The sequence below is a fragment of the Artemia franciscana genome, chromosome 2, assembly GCF_032884065.1.
Source record: "Artemia franciscana chromosome 2, ASM3288406v1, whole genome shotgun sequence".
Classification (NCBI taxonomy): Eukaryota; Metazoa; Arthropoda; class Branchiopoda; order Anostraca; family Artemiidae; genus Artemia; species Artemia franciscana.
This window is the reverse complement of record NC_088864.1, coordinates 28,254,633-28,279,994: the sequence shown is the minus strand read 5'-3', so window position 1 is coordinate 28,279,994 and position 25,362 is coordinate 28,254,633. Positions and strand designations below refer to the sequence as shown.

At 34.6% G+C, this 25,362-nt stretch overlaps 1 protein-coding gene across 19 annotated transcripts in view; it reads right to left on the bottom strand.

Annotated features, from left to right (window-relative positions):
* LOC136039633 (protocadherin Fat 2-like) overlaps nt 1–25,362 on the bottom strand; it is a 264,014-nt gene that overhangs the window by 199,681 nt on the left and 38,971 nt on the right. For all 19 annotated transcript variants that reach the window (XM_065723534.1, XM_065723540.1, XM_065723553.1 and 16 more), the window contains exon 4: nt 19,219–19,281. In XM_065723534.1, coding sequence (XP_065579606.1) covers nt 19,219–19,281 — 63 coding nt within the window. The remainder of the gene's footprint in view (nt 1–19,218; nt 19,282–25,362) is intronic.

The window sequence follows — 25,362 nt, the reverse complement described above, 5'->3', positions numbered from 1 at the left end:
AAGTTCCAGCTCCCTTTAAAGAGTCAATAGTGGTGGAGTTCAAAAAGACCCCCCCCCCAACTGCCCCTCTTTTCACCAAATGTATCTGATTGAAATTGTTCGATGGTGATTTTGTTTAAAATAGTCTAAAGAAATTATAACAATGCCTGCAGGGTTGGCACAACCCCCCGGAGCTCTCGAGCAAGTTAAATTATGTAAGGTATACCCTGTGGGCATATAAGGTTCCTATGGATTGGGTGATCATATTAAATTCGGATGGATCTCATTTGATTTTAAATCCGAAGTTATAGTACCCTTTTGAAGAGTCAAAGGGTTTTGAGATAACCCTCTCCCCCCTCTACAACGCTCATTTTTTCTATAACAAACATCCAAACAAAGTTTAGAAACATCAATTTTTCAGCATTGTTGAAAAGCTCGTAATTATGTGTTCGGGGATGTCCAACCCCCCCCCCCCCAAGGCTTCAGGGCAAAGGCTTCAAATTACGCAATTTGTTTATTGTTTACACATAGCATATTTTATTGAGAAAAGCTATGGTATTTCACGCCCTTCGTATTTTCAAAAAAAGAAAGAAGAGTCTTTCAGGGAACGTTGATGGGAGCGTTGAACTAAATCATAACTTGTTATGTGTGTCTGGGTTGTCAGAAGAGTGTAACTCAGGAATGACTGAGTGTATAAAATTGGAATTTTCAGGATAAATCGTGAAATTCAGGATCAATGATCATGAACAAAGATGATCAATTGACCAAAAAGGCAATGTTTGCACGCTACTATTAGTACAACTTCTGCTGCTTCTTTTGCTACCACAAGTGCTATTACTACTACCAATGCTATCACTAAAACTAATACTTGTGTAGCGAGTACTATTAAGGCTGAGGATATAAACGAAAATGTCAGAGGAAATGTTGAGGGGAAATGTGAACTAAATCAAACAGGCTTTGTGTATACAGATTTCTAATACGGGCGTATCAGCAATATATTTGGAACGGCTTATCATCCCAAGAGGAAACTTCAGGGGCATCATGAGTGGGATGTTCAGTTGGCCAAAAGGCAAAATGTTCCAGCTACTACTGCTATTAATACTGCTGCTACTGCTGTTAATACTAGTAATCATACAACTATTGCTGCTACTATTATTCCTACTAATATCATTACTACTGTGATGCTAGTACAATCAAGGCCACACGCATGAAGGTGAACATTTAATAGAATATTGAGGGGGGATTCGAACTAAATCAAAACACACTATGCGCATGCAGATTGTTAAAAGGCTTATCTCAAGAATTGGTTTGGGTATTAAGTTAAATCTTTCGGAGAATACTTAAAGGGGACGATCAATTGACAAAAAGGTAATATATACATGCCACTACTAATACTAATACCAGTGCTACTTTTTCTTATGCTACTACTGCTACTAAAATACTCAAACTACTACTTCAATTGCAACAACTTTCAAAGCTTGGAGTTTTAAAGTGAAAAGGTCGTCAAAGAGGGTGCCAAAAGTATGCATCAACAACATTTTTGGAATCACTTAAAGTGTCAAAGTGAAACTTCCGGGGTAAGTAAGCGATGTTCAACTGATCAAAAGGCAATATGCACATGCTACTACCGTTAATAATACTGCTTCTACTACTGCTACTACTACTGTTAGTACAGCACTAGCACTGCAACTATTTTTAATACCACCGAAACTACTGTGAAAATAGTACTATTAAGGCAAAGTCTATGAAGGTAAATTTGAGAGAATATTGATGGCAATGTGGAACTACAACAAGAGACTATGCGCATTTAGATTTTCAAAATAGCGTATCAAACAGTTCGTGGTAACGAACTGTAGTATAGAGCAACCCGGCTCAATAGTAAACGAAACTCTAAAAAACGGAATTTTGATACTAAAAGATACATCAAAAGAATCGAATTTTCATGCGGATTTTAAAAATATAAATTTCATCGAATTTAGTCTTTGTCATCAAAAGTTACAAGCCTGAGAAAATTTGCCTTATTTTGGAAAATAGGGGAAAATGCCCCCTAAAAGCTATAGAATCTTAACGAAAATCACACCATCGCATTCAGTGTATCAGAGAACCCAGTTGCAAAAATGTGGAAACTATTATCTACTAATATGTGGAATTTCGTATTTTTTGTCAGAAGACAGATCACGGGTGCGTGTTTATTTTTATTTATTTTTTTCCAGGGGTCATCGTATCGACCAAGCGGTCCTAGAATGTCGCAAGAGGGTCATTCTAACGGAAATAAAAAGTTCTAGTGCCCTTTTTAAGTGGCCAAAAAATTGGAGGGCACCTGGGCCCCCTCCCACGCTCATTTTTTACCCAAAGTCAACGGATCAAAATTTTGAGATAGATATTTTGTTCAGGATAGTCAAAAACCATAATAACTATGTTTTTGGGGATGACTAACTCCCCCACAGTCCCCGGGGAGGGGCTGCAAGCTACAAACTTTGACCATTGTTTACATACAGTAATGGTTATTGGGAAGTGTACAGACGTTTCCAGGGGGATTATTTTGGTTAGGCGGGGTTGAGGGGAGGGGGCTATGTGGGAGAATCTTTCCTTGGAGGAATATGTCATTAGGGAAGAGAAATTCAATGAAAAGGGCGCAGGATTTTCTAGTATTACTATAAAAAAACACAATGAAAAAATAAACATGAAAAGTTTTTTTTCAATTGAAAGTAAGGAGTAGCATTAAAACTTAAAACAAAAAGAGAGTATTACGCATATGAGAGGTTCTTCTCCTCTTAAATACCTCGCTCTTTATGCTAAAGAATCTTTAGTAATTTCAACTATTTATTCTACGGCCTTTCTGATTCAGGGGTCGTTCTTAAAGAATTGGGACAAAACTTAAGCTTTAGTGTAAAGAGCGAGGTATTAACGAGGGGACAAACCCCCTCATATACATAATAAAAATATAAGAATATAGAAGTTAGTTACGTAAGTTGATTCTTCAGTTACGTATATTTTTTACTAATAAAAACGTTCGTTAAACATTAAAAGTTCTAGTTGCCTTTTTAAGTAAACGAAAAATTGGAGGGCAATTAGGCCTCCTTCCCCACCCCTTTTTTTCAAAATATTTCTCAAAAAAAAGAATTAATATGCAAATTTCATTTTAATACTCTATGTGCGGAGAGCCAAAATCAAACTGGCATTAATTCAAAAACGTTCAGAAATTAAGAAAAAAAACTAGTTTTTTTAAACTGAAACTAAGGAGCGACATTAAAACTTAAAACGAACAGAAATTACTCCGTGTATGAAAGGGGCTGTTCCCTTCTCAACGCCCTGCTCTTTACGCTAAAGTTTTTTACTGTTTAATAAAGTAGAATTGAGAGAAAGAGTAAAACTTTAGCGTATAGAGCTGGACGTTGAGAAGGGAACAGCCCCTTTCATACACGGAGTAATTTCTGTTCGTTTTAAGTTTTAATGTCGCTCCTTACTTTCAGTTAAAAAAAAAAACTAGTTTTTTTAATTTAATCTTAAGAATCGGTTTGTGTATTAAGTTGGAACTCTCAGAGAATACTTAATAGGGATTTTCAATGGGCCAAAAGGCAATGTGTGTACACTACTACTAATACTACTGCTACTGCATAATTTACTAGTTCTACTACTACTATCACTATTGCTCGAATTACTACTTCCATCACAACTACTTGTAAGGTTAAGGGCAGTAAGATTAAAATTTCAAAAAGTATGCGAAAAAATAGGTTAACAAAAAATTGACAAAATCATATCTAATTGTATTAATTTGAGTAAATATACTACTGCTGTGACTACTATTACAGATATGCCTAAGGGTATGAAGATGGAATTTTCAGAGAATATTTCAGAAAATTTATGTTTTACAGATGACAACCTGGCATCCGTATGCAGGTTGTCAAAAGGGCATATGAGTAATATCTTAGGAACAGTTTCGTATGTGAAATTTAAACTTACACACTTGTTGGGGGGACATTGAACTAACCAAAAGGGTGAAGATAAGTTAGTATTGACCAAAGAAAGTATTTACTATTATTATTTTTTATACTATTGCAATCTTTTTTTATTTTTTACATATTCAGGCAATTCTTTATAAGTAGCTCCCATATAATGTGGTAATATTGTCATTCGATAATCAATTACATCGACTTTTAAATTTTAAGCCTGATCTTGGTGTATATGACTAATGTGTGTATATTCCTGTATTACTATTTAAATGGCTTCGTTCGATTTCACCATATTTATTAAAAATCCAGGAGTAGCTATGATATTGAATAAGTTCAAGTTCTTTTTTATCCTTCTAAGAATAAAATACTAAACATGTTGTAAATCGAACTCTGAAAATATCTCTATCATTCAAACTTTGAAAATATCTCTATCATTCATTGTAACTAAAAGTAGGGCTATCCCTCTATATAAACTATCTCTATCATTCATTGTAAGTTTCTTCAAAGTAAGAAATGGGTCAACCGTTAGTTGCCCATTCACTATTTTAACCTTGGTTTTTCAATTTCACCAAGTTATCTTTTTAAGCCCTTAAACCTTAGGTTAGCATCTTTTAGGTTGGTAAGACACCCCTTAGACTTTAGCTTAGCCTATTAATCCTTTTAGATTAGGTTAACATAAGTCAATTTGGCACTCCAAATTATTATAAGTTAACCTAACTTAAAAGGGTTTAAAAGGCTAAGCTAAAGACTAAGGGTTGGACGTGCCAACTTAACTTATGTTAACAGAACCAAAACTTAACCTTAAGTTAACTGAGCAAAACTTAAAATATTCAATAACATCAATGATAATCGTAATAATGAAGAATCAATATGCGATCATTATATTCAATGGTCACAAAATGTAAAAACATAAAAAAGACTAAAAGCATTATTACTATAATATTGAACCTTAATTAAAAGTAAAACTAGGAAAGGAAATCAAAGAAAGGAATAAAATTATTTCAGATTTAAAACTTCAAATTAATCGTACACAAAATACAGATATTACTGAACTTAAAAATTCTTTGAATCAAAACAGATTTCAAGCGTGGGAAATTTTAATGACGTGAAGAATAAAGTAAAAAATTATTTTAATAATCAAATAGAAGTCAATAAAAAGGAAGTTGAAAAAAATCGACAATTCATTCGAGATGTTACTGAATTTCAACATGATAATAATTCAAGTATTGAATGCATTAGAGAAAATTCTCTTACAATTAACATTTCAATGAATTCGAATGAAACTTATTTCGGACCACGTTTTGACTTTTTTGTTACAGATTTATAAACTAGAATGAATGATAGAGATAGTTTCAGAGTTCAATTTACTACTACTACTGCTACTACTACTACCAATAACTCACTGCAGCACAAAGCCGCCTGATGCCAACACAGCTACGCACCCTCCTCCTCCAACCTAATCTATTTAAAGCCTCCCTCTTTACACCCTCCCAGGAAGTTCCCATTTCTTTTAAATCTTTATTTATGACATCCTCCCAACACAAACAAGGACGACCTGCTTTCCATGTAGCCCCAAATGGTTGGCCAAAAAGGACAATCTTCGGTAATCTGTCATCCTTCATCCGTAGAACGTGGCCTAGCCATCTCAACCTTTCTTTCATTATAGCCCCAGAAAGCGGGATTGAACCACACTTTTCGTACAACCTACTGTTTGAAATACGGTCAGTCAGCCGGGTACCCAGAACAATCCGTAGGCAATTTCTCTGGAAAACATCAAGTAAATTTTCCTCTGGTTTTCGGAATGCCCATGCTTCAGAGCCATATTTGACCACTGTCATCACTGTAGCTTCCAATATTCTAATCTTGGTTTGTAAACTTATCTTTCAATTCTTCCAAACTTTTTTTAACTGTGAAGAAACACCCTGAGCCTTAGCTATTCTACTTTTAACATCTTCACTGCTCCCACGATCTTTACTAATAATACTACCAAGGTAACTGAAGCTCCCAACCTGATCAATCTTTTCGCTACCTAATGTTACCTGTTCATCTTCACTTATTCCTAGCCTTAGTGACTCAGTCTTCTTAACATTAATTTTCAAGCCTATTTTAGCACCCTGAACTCGTAAAAACTTTAAAAATTCATTCATTTTGCTCACACTTTCATCTACTATGCTTAAATCATCAGCATAATCTAAGTCCAGGAGCGTTCTTCCTCCCCATTTGATTCCATGGTCTCCAATTGCCTTTCCTGTGCTCCTTAAGACGAAGTCCATCAAAATGATCCATATAAAGGGGGATAGAACACAACCCTGCTTAACTCCTAATTTAATACAAAACCAGTTGCTAACCTCATTTCCTACCTTAACCGCAGCAGTGTTATCAAACAGTTCGTGGTAACGAACTGTAGTAAGGAGCGACCCGGCTCAATGGTAACCAAAACTCTAAAAAATTGAATTTTGATATCAATAGCTACATCTAAAGAATGGCATTTTAATGCTGATTTTAAATATATAAGTTTCATCAAGTTTAGTCTTACCCATCAAAAGTTACGAGCCTGAGAAAATTTGCATTATTTAGGAAAATAGGGGGAAACACCCCCTAAAAGTCGTAGAATCTTAACGAAAATGACACCATCAGAATCAGCGTATCAGAGAACCCTACTGTAGAAGTTTCAAGCTCCTATCTACAAAAATGTGGAATTTTGTATTTTTTGCCAGAAGACAAATCACGGGTGCGTGTTTATTTATTTGTTGTTTTTTTTCCCAGGGGTCATCATATCGACCAAGTGGCCCTAGAATGTCACAAGAGGGCTCATTCTAACGGAAATGAAAAGTTCTAGTGCCCTTTTTAAGTGACAAAAAAATGGAGAGCATCTAGGCCCCCTCCCACGCTCATCTTTTTCCCAAAGTCAACGGATCAAAATTTTGAGATAGCCATTTTGTTCAGCATAGTCGAAAACCATAATAACTATGTCTTTGGGGATGACTTACTCCCCCACAATCCCTGGGGGAGGGGCTGCAAGTTACAACACTGACCAGTGTTTACATATAGTAATGGTTATTGGGAAGTGTACAGACGTTTTCAGGGGGATTTTATTTTGTTTGGGGGTGGGGCTTAGGCGAGGGGGCTATGTTGGAGGATCTTTCCTTGGAGGAATCTGTCATGGGGGAAGAAAAATTCAATGAAAAGGTCGCAGGATTTTCTAGCATTAAACAATGAAAAATAAACATGAAAACTTTTTTTCAAATGAAAGGAAAGAGTAGCATTGAAACTTAAAACGAACAGAGATTATTACGCATATGAGGGGTTCTAAAATAATTTAGCATAAAGAGCAAGGTATTTAGGAGGAGGTAAACACCTCGCTCTTTATGCTAAAGTATTTTTAGTAATTTCTACTATTTATTCTACGGCCTTTCTGATTCAGAGGTCATTCTTAAAGAATTGGGACAAAACTTACGATTTAGTGTAAAGAGCGAGGTATTAACGAGGGTACAAACCCCCTCGTATACATAATAAAAATATAAGATTATGAAAGTTTGTTACGTAAGTTAATTCTTAAGTTATGTATATTTTTTAATAATAAAAACGTTCGTTAAAAATTAAAAATTCTAGTTGCCTTTTTAAGTAACCGAAAAATTGGAGGGCAACTAGGCCTCTTTCTCCACCCCTTATTTCTCAAAACTGTCTGATCAAAACTAAGAGAAAGGCATTTAGCCAAAAAAAGAATTAATATACAAATTTCATTTTAATAATTTATGTGCAGAGAGCCAAAACCAAACATGCATTAATTCAAAAGCGTTCAGAAATTAAATAAAAAAAACTAATTTTTTTAGCTGAAAGTAAAGAGCGACATTAAAACTTAAAACGAACAGAAATTACTCCGTATATGAAATGGGTTGTCCCCTCCGCAATCCCTCGCTCTTTACGCTAAAGTTTGACTCTTTGCCACAATTCTACTTTTTAAAACAATTAAAAGCTTTAGCGTAAAGAGCGAGGGATTGCGGAGGGGACAACCGATTTCATATATGGAATAATTTCTGTTCGTTTAAGTTTTAATGTTGCTCCTTACTTTCAGCTAAAAAAATTAGTCTTTTTATTTAATTCTCGTACATAGCGCAAATCACTTTAATGTATTTTTCTGGTTTACCATATAACGATAAGACCTTTGTTAACGCTCGTCTATCAACAGAATCAAAAGCTTGCTCATAATCGATAAAACTGAGGACCAAAGGTGTTTGACAACGAAGGGACTTCTCAATTATTAACCTAAGAGTGAAAACATGGTCGACACATCCACTACCTTTTCTAAAACCGCATTGTTCTTCCCTTAAAACTTTGTCTACAGCATGTCTCAGTCTAAAAAGTATCATATTACTCAGTAATTTGCTACCTACAGAGACCAGATTAATGCCTCGATAATTACGACAATCACTCTTGTGGCCTTTCTTATACAGTGGTTTAATTAATGTTTTCCTAAAATCATCGGGTACTTCCCCCTTTTCAAAAATCATGTTCATAATCTTCAGTAGCTTATTCCTAACCTCAGAGCTACCACATTTAAGAAACTCATTAATCATACTATCAGCACCTGGAGCCTTATTATTTTTTAATCCTTTTAGTACTGTCGCTAATTCTTCCTCACTAAACAAATCTTCCTTCACATCCAATTTATTACAAACTTTTTCATTTTCATCTATATCTTTTCCTGCAACTGTATCTCGGTTTAGCACATTCTCAAAATGTTCCACCCATCTTTCTTTATCTTTTTCCTTATCACTAATTGTGGCCCCATTTCTATCTTTAACTGGGACTAGTCCGGATTGGCTACTCCCTTTCAATTTATTAACATGCCAGTATAATATTTTACTATTATGCCGTCTAGCCGCATCTTCCAAATCCTCAGCAATTTTATACATCGCCTCCACTTCACATCTCCTTAGTTCATATTTTAATGCTTTCTCCACTTTCTTTACATTCCTTTTGTTTTCATACGACCTATCACTCAGATAATTCTTATACAAACCCCTTCTACTCTCTATTAAACCTAAAGCTTTTTCACTAATATTCCTAGTTGTAGTCTTAGCACTCTTCCCTAGGACACCATCAGCAACTTCACAAATTGTTTTTCTGAAATTATTCCATCCATCTTCCACATTGTCAAATTTTAAACTCTCAAGTTTAGTACTAAACTGTTCCTGGAATTTTTTCCTCAAATTTTCATCCTGAAGTCTACCAACATCTTAACTTTCCGGGAGGGATTTACCCTCCCGAAATTTCAGCTTTAAATTAACCTTAGACACTACTAGATGGTGATCTTTACTTTTAACATCAATAACGGCACTCCTATACACCCAAGTATCTTCTATTGAACCTGCTAGTCTTCTGTTTACAATAACATAATCAATAAGGTTTGCTGTCTTACCATCACGTGAATACCATGTCAACTTATGGGCCATTTTGTGACCAAACACTGTATTGGTTATAATTAGGTTGTTATACCTAAAAATTGCAAAAGCCTATAGCCATTACTGTTTTCTTTTCCTACACCAAATTTACCTAGGCTAGGATACCATCTATACCTATTTCTATCAACCTGGGCATTAAAATCTCCTAGCAAAAACACCATATTTCTACCTGGTACCCTGTCTATTTGCTCCTGTAACTGTAAGTAAAATTCATCTGAGTCACTAGTATCCCCATCAGTTGGTTCAATGGGGGCATGTACTACTATAACTGATACCCTAAACTTTTTAGTCTTAAAATGAGCAATTAGTATTCTATTATTAATACCTTCCCAGTCTAAACAAGACTTAGCAGCTTCCTTATTCATCATGAGCCCTACTCCCTGTCTATGTACCCCATCCTTCCTGCCTGAGTAAACAAATTCTATGTCACCTAATTTCATGCTTTCTACCCCTGGGATATGAGTTTCTGAAACTCCTAATAGATCCAGTTCAAACCATCTGAATTCGTCAGTCAAAATGTCGATGCGATAGACATTTTTTAACGTCGTAACATTCCAAGTTCCAATTTTCATGTTCTTTAAATCTTTGAAATTATTTTGGCCTCAGGAAAAGCAGTGATCCCTGATACCAGTGCAGGATGGGGACCAACATATCTTCTCAAGTCTACACCGAAGCGCTTAAGCCGGCTTAGAACCGGACAGCAAGAAGTCCCTGGGACCTCCAGTAAGTAGGAGGCTTTGTGCAATCCTGGGCCCATCTTGGTCACAACATGGTTTTTAGCACTTGGCGATGCTCTTCTATCAACAAGAGTCGAAATCCTGCACAGACAGAACGAAACCTATTACCTCCGACTCATTATGTATTCATGCCAAAAAATATTATGCTACTACGGGGAGGCAGCCCATAGTAGATAAATTAGCTAGGAAGAGGTTTTTCAGCCTGAAAACGCCCATCAAAACAAACCAAGCCCAGAAAAATATCCAATTATCAGAATCCCGTACGAGTGCTGTGTTGTTTACTAGGCTATAATTTCCTCGAGGGGCGCCACTCCTCAAGTGGGAAAAATTGACCGCAAGTTTCCCAGTCTTGCAGGTACCCCGAAAGGGTTGAGGCAGCCCATTACAGAGGCCGTTGTCCATAGATCTGGATCTTACGCCCTGCCGCAGTTGTCCTCCTATAGAGGATCCTCCCACGATGGTGTTCTGCTTCACCATGCAATTTAACCCATTACTGGGAGAAGGTTTGTAACTCATCTGACTCATCTACCAAAACCTAGCATGATTATCTAATAATTAACTAACTAATGCAACTAATAAATAGTTGCAGTAAATTGCAACTTTACTTTTATTTAGACTATAAAGTAAAGGACAAAAATAACATATACAAGCTCTGTTGTCCTCGGCTAAAACCTAGCATGCAAACTAATAATTGACTAACTATTGCAAATTTTTAATAATTGTAATAAAGTACAACTTTCCTATTAATTTATACCCTAAAATAAAGAAAACACAAAAAAGCTCTATTGTCCTCTACCAAAACCTAGCATGTTAACTAATAAATAGCCCATTTGGCCTCATTGCAACACCTCACAAGCCACACCTTATAGAAAACACCTTTGAGAATTTAAATTAAGAAGGAAACTTATTAGAAACCCTGCTAGTACTGCAAAAGTAGACATAAGTAGCCAATTTAGCCTGTTTGAAACATCTCACAAGCCAACACCCTATAGAAAACACCTTTGAGAATTTAAATGAATAAGAAAACTTATTAGAAATTCTGCTGGTACTGCAAAAGTAGAGCTAAGTAGCCAATTTAGCCTCTTTGAAACATCTCGCAAGCCAAAACCCTATAGAAAACACCTTTGAGAATTCTAATGAAGAAGAAAACTTATTAGAAACTCTGCTAATACTGCAAAAGTAGACTTAAGTAGCCAATTTAGCCTGTTTGAAACATCTCACAAGCCAACACCCTATAGAAAACACCTTTGAGAATTTAAATTAATAAGAAAACTTATTAAAAACTCTGCTAATATTGCAAAAGTAGACCTAAGTAGCCAATTTATCACAAGAATATACACACATTAGTCATATACACCAAGATCAGGCTTAAAATTTAAAAGTCGATGGAATTGATTATTGAATGACAATATTACCAAATTATGTGGGAGTTACATATAAAGAATTGCCTGAATTCATAAGAATTAAAAAAACTTGCATTAATATAAAAAATAATAATAATAAATGCTTTCTTTGGTCAATACTCACTTATATTCACCCAGCAAATGAGAGATACGTTGATAGACTATCAAAATACAAACCTTATGAAAATGCATTCGATTTTAAAGTGATTACTAATTTTTCAATGGATATTCAAGATCTTTGTAAATTTAAAAACAAACATAATGTTAAAATTAGTTTATTTTGAATAAGTGAAAATGGTTTGGTTAGAGCTCATATTTCTAAAACTAAGACCAATGGGAAAACAGCTACACATGTGATTAATTTACTCTATTTTCACAATCTTTATGTTCTAATTAAAGATTTAAGTAGATTATTGAAAACTCAAATTATTAAACATAAATCGAAAATGTATCTTTGCACCTACTGTGGAAGACATTTCACAGAAAAGCAACAGTTTGAAAAAATTCTAAAAAGGATAGCTGTGAAGATTCTGATATCATTATGCCAAACACAGGATCTAAAACTTTATTAAACAAATGAAGCTACCTTACAGTATTATAGAAGAATTTGAATCGTGTAATGAAGAATTTAATCAAAAGAATGGTAAAAAGACAATTAAAGTAGCAAAGCAAAATCCATTTGCATATGGAGTCCAAGTATGTTGTTCTTTTGATACAACACAAACTAAATATTACGATCACTTTGGTGAAAATGCTCGCGGGCTTTTTGTAACTACCATAACAGAGGTGTGTGCAGAAATGGCCAATGAGTATGAAAATAAACAGAAAGATCATAGTTATACAAAAGAACAAGCAAGAGAAAAATGGAATAATACAACTATTAAAAGCTGTCATATATGTAAAAAGGCAATAGTAGATAATACTTTCATTTAGATCATGACCTGGTAATTTACATGGATTTACTCACTCAGAATATTATAAAAACTGTTTAATTCCCAAATTTATCCCTATTGTCATGCCTAATCTCTCAAAATATGGCTCATATATTTCTTAGAGATTTAATACCTGATAACGGTATTTTTGATTCAGCAGAGAGCTTTGTATCATTTTTTAAAACATTGTCTGGTAAAGAAACCCCAAACGAAATGCGTTTAATAGATTCACTCCGTTTTATGGCTTCATCAATAAATCAGCCTTCTGAAAATTTAGCTAAATACGAATGTAAAACAAATCGCAACTATTTAAGAAATAATTTGAAGTATACTTCTGATGCATTTTAAAATACTGAAGAGTTCAAAGAAATAATAAAGAAAGGAATATATCAATATGAATATATTGATAGTGGCTATGAGGACTTTAATCCAGAATACGCAATAAAAAAAAAGTATTGAGGGTGTGTTTGTATTATATTTTATGTTATATTGGCCGATGCGTAACGAATGCTTATTTTAGTCGATCAAGATTTATCATCGTTAAACCTGTTTTATAACACAGAGTGTTTTGTAACTAATGAAAAACAGAAAAAGCTTAATTTTGGACAAACTAAGGTGGATGTTCTCGTAAATCCAATTGGAGTTACAACAGTCTGCTATTGTAACAGGTAGCAGAGGTGGAGATGTGGATGTAATTCCTTTTTTTTAATAAAGTCAAAAGAAGAAAAAAAAATCAAAATAGGGGAATAACAGGTTTAGGGCAAGGACTGTCGTTAGTTACATCAGCGGTATGAGCACTTGTAATTGTCGCACTCTCTATGGTAGAGAGAAAAATTTTGTAATGTTTTTTTTTTAGGGTAGTTAATTTAAATAACTTTTTCCACAAAAAACAGCCTTTGAATGAAAATTATAGACCTCCATTGAACCAAACAAGAGCAGCAACAATGTCAAATAAGCTTCTAAGAGTAAAACTACCGCAAATCACCATCAAAAAACAAATGAAACCCAAAACGACCAGAAATTACAATAAATAACCGAGTTGAACTCAAAACGAGTAAAAAAGTACATGAGAAGGGCTTAGAGCCTCTATGCCATCTCAAGACAAGAACATAATTTGCATTTTATTGGAAGAAAAATAAATTTTAAATGTGTTCACTTTTTTACTTTAATAAATAAAAGATTATTAAGACCTAAAGGAATGAATATCAGTATGCGTATATTAAACTGTAACTTCCAATTGAAAATCAAATGAGATCTATTTAATACAACCACTCATACCATAGAAACCTTATATGCCCCAAGGGCATACCTTAACTTGTTGAGTTAATACATAATTTAACTCGCTCGAGGGCTCTTGGGGGTTTCGCTAACACTGGAGGCATTGTTATATATCCTTTGGACTATTTTAAACAATATTGCCATCGAACAACTTCAATCAGATACATTTGGTGAAAAGAGGGGTAGTTGGGCGGGGTCTTTTTGACCTCCATCACTATTTACTCTTTAAAGGGAGATAGAGCTTCCAATTTCAACCGGATGAGGCACCTCTAAAGTCTATACAACCACCCCTTCCATAAGAACCTTAAATACACCAGGGATATAGCTTACAGCCCTCGTCCGTAGACTTTGATGGTTTATATCAGCGTCAAAAGCCTTTTTATACTGTCTTTGAATTATTTTGTATAAAAGGCGTGTCTTAAAATGTCTATTAAATGTATCTCGGGAAAGCACGACGTGTTTGTAAGTGTGTCTGTTCGGGGAGGGGGATTGTTGCCCTTCGATTTTTTAATCCTTAAAAAGGGCTCAATAGCTTCTGATTTCCAATCCAATGAGCCCCTTTGGAAGTTTATATGACCATGATTTCTACAAAAAACCTTCAATGACCCCTGGGCATAACTTACAACCGTTTCCCCGAGCACCACTGGAGATTTTCCATCCTCAAAGACATACTTTATTGACCTTTCACGTCGTAGAACAAAAAGGCTACATCAAAATTTTTATTGCAAGTATTTGAGGAAATGACTGGAGTAGGGTAGAGCATTTGCCCTCCGATCACTTTTGACTAATAAGAAGGCAATAGTCATCTCAATTTCCAATCGAACGAGCCCATTTTGATATTTTTACGATAACGCTTTCTATAAAGACCTTGTAAACCCCAAGGACATAGCTTTCAACTCTTCCTAATGGATTTGGAGGGGGAGGGACATTGTCATCTTCAAAGACATAATTTCAAGACTTTCCAACTTCATTGAACAAAATGGCTATACAAAAATTTTGATTTGAAGTGTTTGTAGAAATGGGTGTTGGGGGCATTGACCCTCCAATTACTTTCTACTATCAAAAGGGACACTACCCCTCTTGATTTCCAATTGAATGAGCCATTTTAGAAGTTTCTACGACAACACTTTCTGTAAAACTTCATATACCCTAAGGGCGTAACTTACAACCCTTGTTCTGATGGAGTTTTTTTTGGGGGGAGGAGTCATTTTCAAAGACACAATTTCCATATTTTTCGACTACATTGAAAAAAACTGCTATATCAAAATAACAATTGGAAGTGTTGGAAGAAATGTGGGGCGAGGGGCATTCGCCCTCCAATAACTTTCTACTTTCAAAAGGGGGAAAAATGAGCGTGGGAGGGGGATTAGTTGCCCTCCGATAACTTTTGACTATTTTTGACTTTGCCTAAAAAGGGCACAAGCCGTTTCAATTTCCAATCGAATGAGCCCTTTTAGAAGTTTCTACGACAACTCTTTCGATACGAAATGCCCTTGTCTAAGACCAAAAAGAATAAATAATACGTTGTGGCAACATCGTTTTTTTTACTAAGCTAGCGCTATTTTGCTACCTATGATAAAATAAACTCGTTTTCTGATTAAGCTTACAAGTTTGGACACAACCAGTTAAATACTGTCACTAGGAAGGCAGAAAAATGAAAATTGGCAATTATTACAAATGATGATTCTCAATCTTGATAAGGAACGAAAAAAAATTTAGAAACCTAAAAATGAGAACAAAACTTTCAAACTCAGTAAAAAACATTGTTAGAAATATAACTAGCTTCAAAAATCAAATATCTTCGAACAGATACAGTATGAAAAGACATTAATTTGCGGAAAGAGCAAAAAACTGGTACTTGCAAAAATATTTATGTATATTTTAACAATGGGTATCAACAATTCAAAAATCTTAAGAGAAAAAACCTTTCTGGACGCAACAAGTTACATAATGTCAATAGGAAGGCCAAAAAATGAGAATATGAAATTATAAGAAATCAGGATTCTCTATTTTGACAAGGGATTACTATAATTAAAAAACCTTATAAACCAAAATTTTGAAGCTTAGTACATATCTTTATTAGACATTGGACAAGCTGGAAAAAAACTTTCCATTCCCTTGCAAAAGAAAAAATTTACTGATGTTTCGTCTTACGACTTTTGCCAGTAGCGAAAATATTTTCAAAAGTCAGAAACATGCGGAAAGAATTTTCAAAAGTCAGAGACACGTGGGTGGATTTTTTAAAGTTAGAAATATGCAAAAAAAATTATTTTCAAAAGTCAGAGACACGTGATTGGAATTTTCCAAAGTCAAAGGCACATAAATAGAAGTTTTTTCAAAAGTCAAAGAGAAGTGATCGGAAATTTTTTCCAAACTCAGAAACGTGCGACCCGAATTTTTTAAAAAGTTTAGAAACATGCAAACCAATTTTTTTTCAAAACTCAGAGCTATGTGAATGGAATTTTATAGTCAGAGACGCATGAACGGTGTTCTTAGAAATTCCAAGACTGGTGAGTTAGATTTTGCCCAAAGTCAGAAACGTGTGAAAGGGATTTTATAAGTTAGAAACATGAAAACAGATTTTTTCAGAAGTCAGAGACATGTTAACGGGTTTACAAAAGACATAGACACATGAAAGGGGATTTTTTCAAAAGTCATAGACAGGCTAACGGGATTTTCCTAAGTCAAAAACGTGCCAACTAGAGTTTTATAAAAGTCCGGAACATGCAAACCGATTTTTTCAAAAGGTTTTCTCGAAGTTAGAATCGTACGAACCCGATTTTTTAATTTAAAAACCTGCAATAAAATTTTTATTTTAAAAGCCAGAGACGGGTCCAGTTAAGGGTCTTTTCAAGAGTCGAGACACATGAACGGGGTCGTTAAAATGTCAGATTCAGGTGAACGGGTTTTTAAGGTCAGAATCATGCAAACTTGATTTTCTTAAGAAAAAAGTTATAAACTTAAAACAAATTATTTTCCAAAGCCAGACAAGTGATTGGGATTTTCAAGTCAGAGACATGTGAAAGGAACTTTTCGAAAGTCAAAGACCACGGGGATTTTTCATAAGTCAAGAACGTGCGAACAGGATTTTTTTGCAAAAAGCTATAAATATGCAACAAGAATATTTTGAAAGTCAGTGACACGTAAACAGGATTTTAAAAAGTCAGAGACACATGAATGGGTTAGTTGAAAAGCCGGAAAAAGAAGAAACGAATTTTTCCAATTTCAGAAACGGGCTAACCCAAGCTACTCATTCACTATTCATTGCTAGGTCATATTTAATCAATTTGACTTTATAAACCCTTGTAAGAAAGGTTTACTTAACTTAATTTGGATAGACAGCCCTTAGCTTTAGCTTAGCCTTTACATCCCTTTTAGGTTAGATTTACTGAAGTTATGTTGGCGCTACAGCTGAACTTGAGTTAACCTAGGTAAAAAGGGGTTAAAATGATAGCCTAAAGGCTAATTGGTTGGTATACCAATTTAACATATCTTAATGAGGTTAAAAAGCTAACTTGGTGAAAAGTGACTTGTTTTAAAATAGTTGAATGGGTAACTTAGGGTTTAAACTTTCCTTAATCTTGAAAATCTCATTCATGTGCCTCACACTTTTTAGAATCCTGTTTGCGCGTTTCTGACTTTCAAAAAATTTTTTATGTATATTCTATGTAACCATATTGCATGTTTCTGACTTTGGAACAATCCCATTTACTTGTCTCTAACATCTGAAAAATTTCCTTCATGTGTTTTGGGCTTGAAAAGTGTCTCATTCAGATTTCTCTGACATTTGAAAAAAAATCTGTTTGCACATTCCTGACCTTTCAGAAAAAAACTAGTTCTTCCGTTTCTGACTTTGCGAAAACCACGTTCACTTATCTCTGACTTTTAAAAAATTTCTACTTATGTGTCTGACTTTAAAAGTCCTTCAGGTGTTTCTTAATTTTGAAGAAATTATGTTTGCACGTTTGCACGTTTCTTATTGTGACAAATCCTGTTTGCCTTTCCTTGACTTTTCATAAATCTCTTTCACGTGGTTTCAACTATTGAAAAATCCGTTCAATGACTTTTGAAAATATTATGTTTTCGTGTTTGCATCCTTTGACAAAAAATCCGGGTTACATATTTTTGTCTTATGAGAATCTCCCTTCATCTTTGCATGGCTTTCAAAAAACCCGATCACGTGTCTCTCACTCTTGAAAATCCTGTTCAAGTTTCCGTCTTTTGAAAAAAACTGTTGGCATAATTCCATCTTTAAAAAATCTTGTACCGGTCTTGACTTTTGAGAATCCAGTTCAGGCGTCACTGAACCTCGAAAAATATTCTATTTGTATATTTCTAACTTTTTGAAAAATCCAATTCATACATTTCGGAATTTGGAAAATCGTCTCTCACTTGTCTCTGATTTTGAAAAATCACGTTCAATTATATCTAACTAGAAAACCCGTTTCCGTGTCGCTGACTTTAAAAAATTCTATTTGCATGTCTTTAACCTCTTAAAAAATGCGGTTCGCACGTTTCTGACTTTCCAAAAATCTTTATCACCTGTCTCTGACTTCTAGGAAACCCCGTTCACGTTTCGCTGGCTTTAAAAATTATGTTTGCATGTTTCTAACTCTTTGAAAAAGAATTGGTTCGTACAGTTCTGACAGTAAAAATCCCTGTCACTTGTCTCTTGATTTCAGAAAATCTCGTTTATGTATCTAAGATTTTTGAGAAATCTGTTTAAGCTTTTCTTACTTAAAAAAAAACATGTTTATATGTTTCTAACTATTTCAGAAGAGACTGGTTCGCGTGCTTCTGACTTTAGAAAAATCCTGTTCAACGGTCTCTGACTCTTGAAAAAATCCAATTCATGTTTTACTGACTTTTGAAAAAAGTCTATATTCATGTATCTGAATTTTTAAAAAAAGCCGGTTCACAAGTTTCTTATTGGAAAATCATCGTTCACGTCTCTCTGACTTTTGAGAAAAAGCTGTTCATTTGTATTTGACTTTTGAAAATCCCGTTCACATGTCTCTGTATTTTGAAGGAAACGGTTCGAATTTTTCTAAATTAATACTTAATTTTTACAGTAAAAATTAAATTAATTTTAACACTAAAATTGTTAATACTAAAAATTAGAATTAAAATTAATTTTAATACTAAATTAAATCAATTTTTCTAAATTAACTAATATATATATATATATATATATATATATATATATACATATATATATATATATACACATATATATATATATATATATATATATATATATATATATATATATATATATATATATATATATATTTATATATATATATATATATATATATATATATATATATATATATATATATATATATATATAGAGGAAAATTTCATTTTTTCGTAGTCTATAGTTCAATCATTTTCACATTTCAGATTGTTTCATAAAAAAGGAAATCCTCGAAATCAGGTCCATATCAACGTTACCTTTTGCAACTTACCGGAGTGATGACTGGGCCAGGGCAAACCATCACCAGCGTAAATACAGGACCAAATATTGGATTCTGCAAAAAGAAACAATAATGACTATAACTGAAAAATCAATAAAAAAAACAATTTCTTGTAAGCCACTCCATTTGCCATTGTTTTTCATGTTTAAGTAAGTGAACCCTTCGTACACCTCTTTGAGTTCATTTGATAAATCGAAAGCTAGAATTATTAACTTGAAATACGTCGTTGAAAAAGCAGCTTATCGAGCACGAGTCTATTCTCTTGATTTGCAGTTTTCAAAACAGTATCAAAATATTGGTTTAATTTTATCTTTTAGTCTAAAATGAACAGTACATAGAGCAGACATTCAAGAGCAGAAAATGCAGTGTCAAATCGGGTTTCAAGTTAATAGGCATTACGTCAAGTAGGAGTAAGATAATTGCCCATTCTAAGCTCTTAATGCTAGGGTGTCATTTTCACTTTACTGAATGCAGTTTGTCACTTCAAATAGTGTATTTCTGTTTGTCATAATATCTAGAACACCAGCAACAGCAAAATGACACTTTTATCTCCACTGTATTTTCCTTTGATTCCATTACATTTAAAAAATGTTGGATATTGATAGTAAATAATACTTTTTAAAGCGTCAATTTGTTATTTCTTGAGCAATCTTCTAGTTTCCACAAGCAGCATTAGGTAAATCACGAAATAAATTTGCAAGTGATTTTCAACTCATTTTAAAGAGACTGATTTAAAAGAAAGATATTTTTTCTGAAAACTCATTGTGCAATAGAAAATTGAATTAGAAATATCAAATAGGGCTATAAAAAAATTGAATTTCTGGAAGTCAGAGAAATTCTAAATTTTTGAGTTTTACATGATTTTGTGATTTTATAATTCTATGTTATATGATTTCTTTTTCCTTTTTTACTGTTTAATTTTTCCTTTTTTAAGTATAGTACAGAAGAAACTCTTTGGAAGTAGAGGTTGGTAGAAATTGGAAAGGTCTGTTTTGCAGACCTAGTTTGTAAGCGAAGCTTATTGTAAAGAGTCGTTGCTAAAGTAAATATTCAGCTATGGAATATTTCGAGTGTGCATTTTAGAAGCTGAAAAAATACTGAAAATTATTAAAAACAACAAAACTGCGATAAACCTGGATAGGATTCTGTTCAAATAATGCAGAGTCAATTATGGGGTCTAATGATTCAGTTGCAAACCTCATCAGCGACAGTTATCCTTGGGTAGTACTTGTTAACTGTTGTTCTGCCTCAATTCATTTCTGTACCTTGTAAGCTTGTAAAAAGTTGGCCAAAACTCTAAAGGACTTGTTTATCCTATGAAAAAATCTTCAGGGCAGTTCTATTCTACATCCCAGATTTTTAACACCAAAAGTCCTGGATGCTCACCATAAAAAATGTAAAATTTGATTGTATAAAACTCCATTCTTTATGATAACTACTACTATCACTATTAACAACTCACTGCAGCTTCAAATCACCCGAGGTCAACACAGCTACGCACGCTTCTCTTCCATCCCAATCTTATCAAAACCTTCCTGTATCAATTTGGGTGGTAGATAGGGGACATTTTTCCTACTACATCCCCCTCCCAAAATCCGGAAAATGCTTCTCTAGAATATTTTCATTGCAAAATGTCTTTTTGGCATTTTCATAGAAAAATTTATAAAAAGAAAAATTTGCCCTTCTAGATTTTGAAAAATAAGTTCTTATTCCCACCCCCTCTCTTTAATTTTTTTTTTTGAATTGAAATCAGTGCTTCTGATACTACAGAAGGACTTAGCATTAATAAAGCTTTGATAAATCGAAAAAAATAAAATCTTAATTATTTACATTTTAAGATTTAAAAAAGCAATTTTATGCAACTGGCTTCATCAATAATACCGGATCAGACTTTGTTTGTCAGAGAAATACAGGAAGGCCTAAACTAAAAATTAACCCACAGTCCCTTATATGTAAGGATGTGTTTTTAGACCAATTATATCTTAAACTAAGGAGCTATAGGGCAATAAAATATTAAAATTGCATCTGTTAAATCAGCAAAACATAATCTTGGTACTGTTCAGGAACAATTTTTTGCTTTTTAATTTCAAGAATTAATTTAGATTTTAGACTTGAAATGAGTAGGAATAATAATAATAACAATAATAATAATAATAATAATAATAATAATAATAATAATAATAATAATAATAATCTTTATTCTTTCCATTTATCACAATGCAATACCATGGGTATCGTCAAACAAAAAAAGAGAAAAACGCAAAAAGACCAACATAAAGAAGACACTTGATGAGTTATCACTTCAATTTGAGAATATTGTCGTTGTAGTGCTTCACGTAGTATGGAACGAAGGAGTTTAAAAATCTTGTCGTTGAGTGTGTAGGCGGGCATTCTAACAGTTCTTTTCCCTCTTTAAAAGTTGCCAGCCTCATCCTGGGTGTGTGGGTCACTGAAGTAAACTGAGGCAGGATATCTCGGTGCGTCAGGGACTTCAGGATGTAAGGTCCAAACTTCATCAGCGTTTTGTGCCTCCTTTCATCCAGGGTTGGGAGCCTGAGGTCGCTCAAGCTTTCTTCGTAGTTTTTGTAATTTGATCCAAGAATTTGTTTGCAGGCTCTTGTCTGAATTGTTTCAAGCTGACTTCTGTGTTTATCTTTGAGCAATGTGTGCCAGGCCTAACTGGAGCTTCACTTGATCAGCTTGATCCCGAAGCTCTGCAACCAGGGGCTCGAGTTGGCCGTATGTTTGTGACAGGAATCGTAGTAGACTTATTGAACAATCATCTGCGAACTTGTACCTTTGTTTATGTTGTCTCATCAGTTGGTTGATTACTATGACAAATAAAATGGGACCTAGCTTGCTTCCTTGGGCTGATCAACATGTGAGGTCTTGGAAGTTGGATGCTTCACCGTTTTCAAGTTGTACGCACTTCTGACGACCAGAAAGGAAACTTGTGATGATGCACATCAGAAACTGCCAGACCTCCAGGGCACGGGCTTCATTGATAACAGTCTCATGGTCAAGGAGATCGAAAAATTTCACGAAATCAGAAATTATTATATCAGCAAGGGCCTCCAAAATTTCTAGGTGCTCTAGTAAATCATGAAGTAATCTGACCAGAGAATGCGTTGTGCTGTGCCCTCGACGAAATCCAAACTGCATAGGGTCAATTTTATGTTCTACTTCTGATGGTAGCCACTGTACAATAGAGTCTTCAAAGACTTTAGAGATGATGGGCATTTTCGAAATCGGCCTAAGGTCTGACAGTGAGGTTGGTAATGTTTTCTTCGGAATAGGTGTGATAAATGCCTTTTTAAACTTATCTGGAAAAACGCCTTCCAGTAGACACTGGTTATACATCAGAGCCAATGGCGTGGCCAGGAAGGAGAAGCATGCGTGTATCAGTCTCATAGGAATTTCGCCGGGTTAAGAGCCTTTCCTAATGTCTAAGTGTTTGAGATTTTCCTGGACCTGGGAAACTGTGATGACAGGGACGATCGGACCATTCTGTGGTAAAGTCTTGAGGGGAGACTGTTTGCGGCAAATATTTGAGAAGGGGGCATTAATTATTTCTGCGGTTAAATTCTTTCCTTGCTCGTCCCTCAGAATGAATTTTGACTTCTGCTGTCCCATTAAGTTTCGTACAGTGTGGAACTTCCTTGGATCACTGGCTGACAACTTAGCGAATATTTGGTGTCCATACGGACGCCTAGCTTGCTTTAGCAGTCTCACTACTATATTTCTTTTCCATTTATATTCATCAGAGTGGGGCTTTGTCTCGTAAAGCATGTCTCGCTCTCTCATTGCAGCTTTCATGTTCGGAGTTTCCCTTGGTTTTCTCTGCGCCTTAATTGTAACTTGCTTCTCAGGGAAGAATCATTCGTACTCTCGAGTCGTTTTTTCATAGAAGAGTTCAGTCATGCTGTTTGCATTTTTGTCTTTGAAAAGGCGGAACCAGCATACCGAGTTGAGCCAGTTTCTGTAGCCAATAATGCCTTCCTCTGTGAGCGGACGGTAAGCGAATTGACTTGGTTTACTAGCTTCCATTGTTGACTTTGGTCGCAATAGAAGGGTTGCGTGGTCACTGGTTGAGAGTGGTGCTTTCGCCGAGGGATCTAAGTAGAAATCACCAAGGGTAGTGAAGATCAAGTCGAGGCTGTTTTCTCTCCGTATTTTTACTTTAACTATTTGCCGAAGGGCTGTAGAGCTTTCGATCCAGTTCGGCTTCAGGTCGTTGAAGTCCCCACCAAGAAAGATTCCAGTACATGGGTATTTAGTTCTGATGAGGTCGCAACTTTGTTGGAGATATTCCACTAGTTGTCGCCAATCATTTTGAATTCAGAGATGAAACAAACTAAGAGTATTGCCCTCTCCCCTTCTATACCTTCCATTCATATCTACTTACCTTCATTAAGGGGTAGAGACCCTCTCTACCCTTCAAATGATTTTATGTATTTATATTATAATATTCACTTCATGCCGTATTTATTCTTACCTACACCTTGAAAACAAAATTGGTTAGGTAATACAGCGTTTCCCAAGCTCGACCACCAGATTTATATCTTAGTATAATAAGTAGAAAAATTTCTGTATGTAATGGGAGCATTTTCACACAGGTTTGAAAATATTAAATCTTCAAATGCGAAAAGAAACACTATGAAATATTTGTTTTATTAAAGACCAGAATTTTAGTTAACTTTTTTGGTGGCGTTTGATGGTTTTGGGTATCTATGTTACAATATAAGCTTTGTATGGCATTTACACTCAACTGCCCCTTAAGAACTAAATCGCTTAGGATATTCAGCGCTTTCCTGGCTCCACCATCAGATTTCTTCCTTAGTATAATAAAAAAAATAAAAAAATTAGAAGTTCGGAAAAGGGGTATTTTCCTTTAGATCTGAAAGTGCAGCACCTAGTTTTGCAAGCAGTTTCCGCTCGTTACCACCACTAAGATTGCTTTTTCATTTTTCTATGCTCGAGACTAAGGCAAAGGAATTGTACCACACGTGGATCCTAAACAAAAATTGTTTCTTCATTTCAAAGGTGATTGAATCTGACTCTTTTTTTCTTCATATTAGCAATCAGCCAATCAATTCAATCAGAATTCAATTCGAATGTTTCAGTCAGCCTTTTTTAGTTTCTTTATGGCTCAATCTATATATATATAAATAAGCTGTCTGTGTGTGTGTGTCGAGTGACGTCATGTTTTTGTTTCGACTGATGTCATGTTTTCGACTGACGTCATTATAAGGATTGAGCTGTATGCGTCATGAAGTTGTTTGTCGACTGACGTTATGTTTGTCAACTGATGAAATTACATACCGGGACATCGGGACACAAATGACGACCGGGACACAGGGAATATAAATGACGACCGGGAACCTCAAAGAGAAATTACAGACTGGGACACCCGGACACAAATCACGACCGGGACACAGGGAATATAAATGACGACCGGGACACAGAGACACAACTACAACGGAGACGCCGGGGGCACAGGCGGGATATATAAATAATGACCGGGACACAGGGATTGTTCGAATACAAATTACCGACCGGGACACCGGGACACAAATGACGACCGGGACACCGGGACACAGGGAATATAAATGACGACCGGGACACTCAAAGAGAAATTAAAAACTGGGACACCCCGATACAAATGACGACCGGGACACAGGGAATATAAATGACGACCGGGACACAGGGACACATCATTAGAATAATGAGGTATAGATCTGAATACGGATTGTTTTTCCCATGGACAATTATATGTTGCATGTTCAAGAGTCAGTAAACCTGACAATCTATTTACATGAACAGACAATGGGACAGCGAAGAATGTTGTATATTCGCATGTTTTCCGTAGTTAAAAACATATATATATATATATATATATATATATATATATATATATATATATATATATATATATATATATATATATATATATATATATATATATATATATATATATATATATATATATATATATATATATATATATATATATATATATATATATATTTATATATATATATATATATGTACATATATATATATATATATATATATATATATATATATATATATATATATATATATATATATATATATATATATATATATATACAT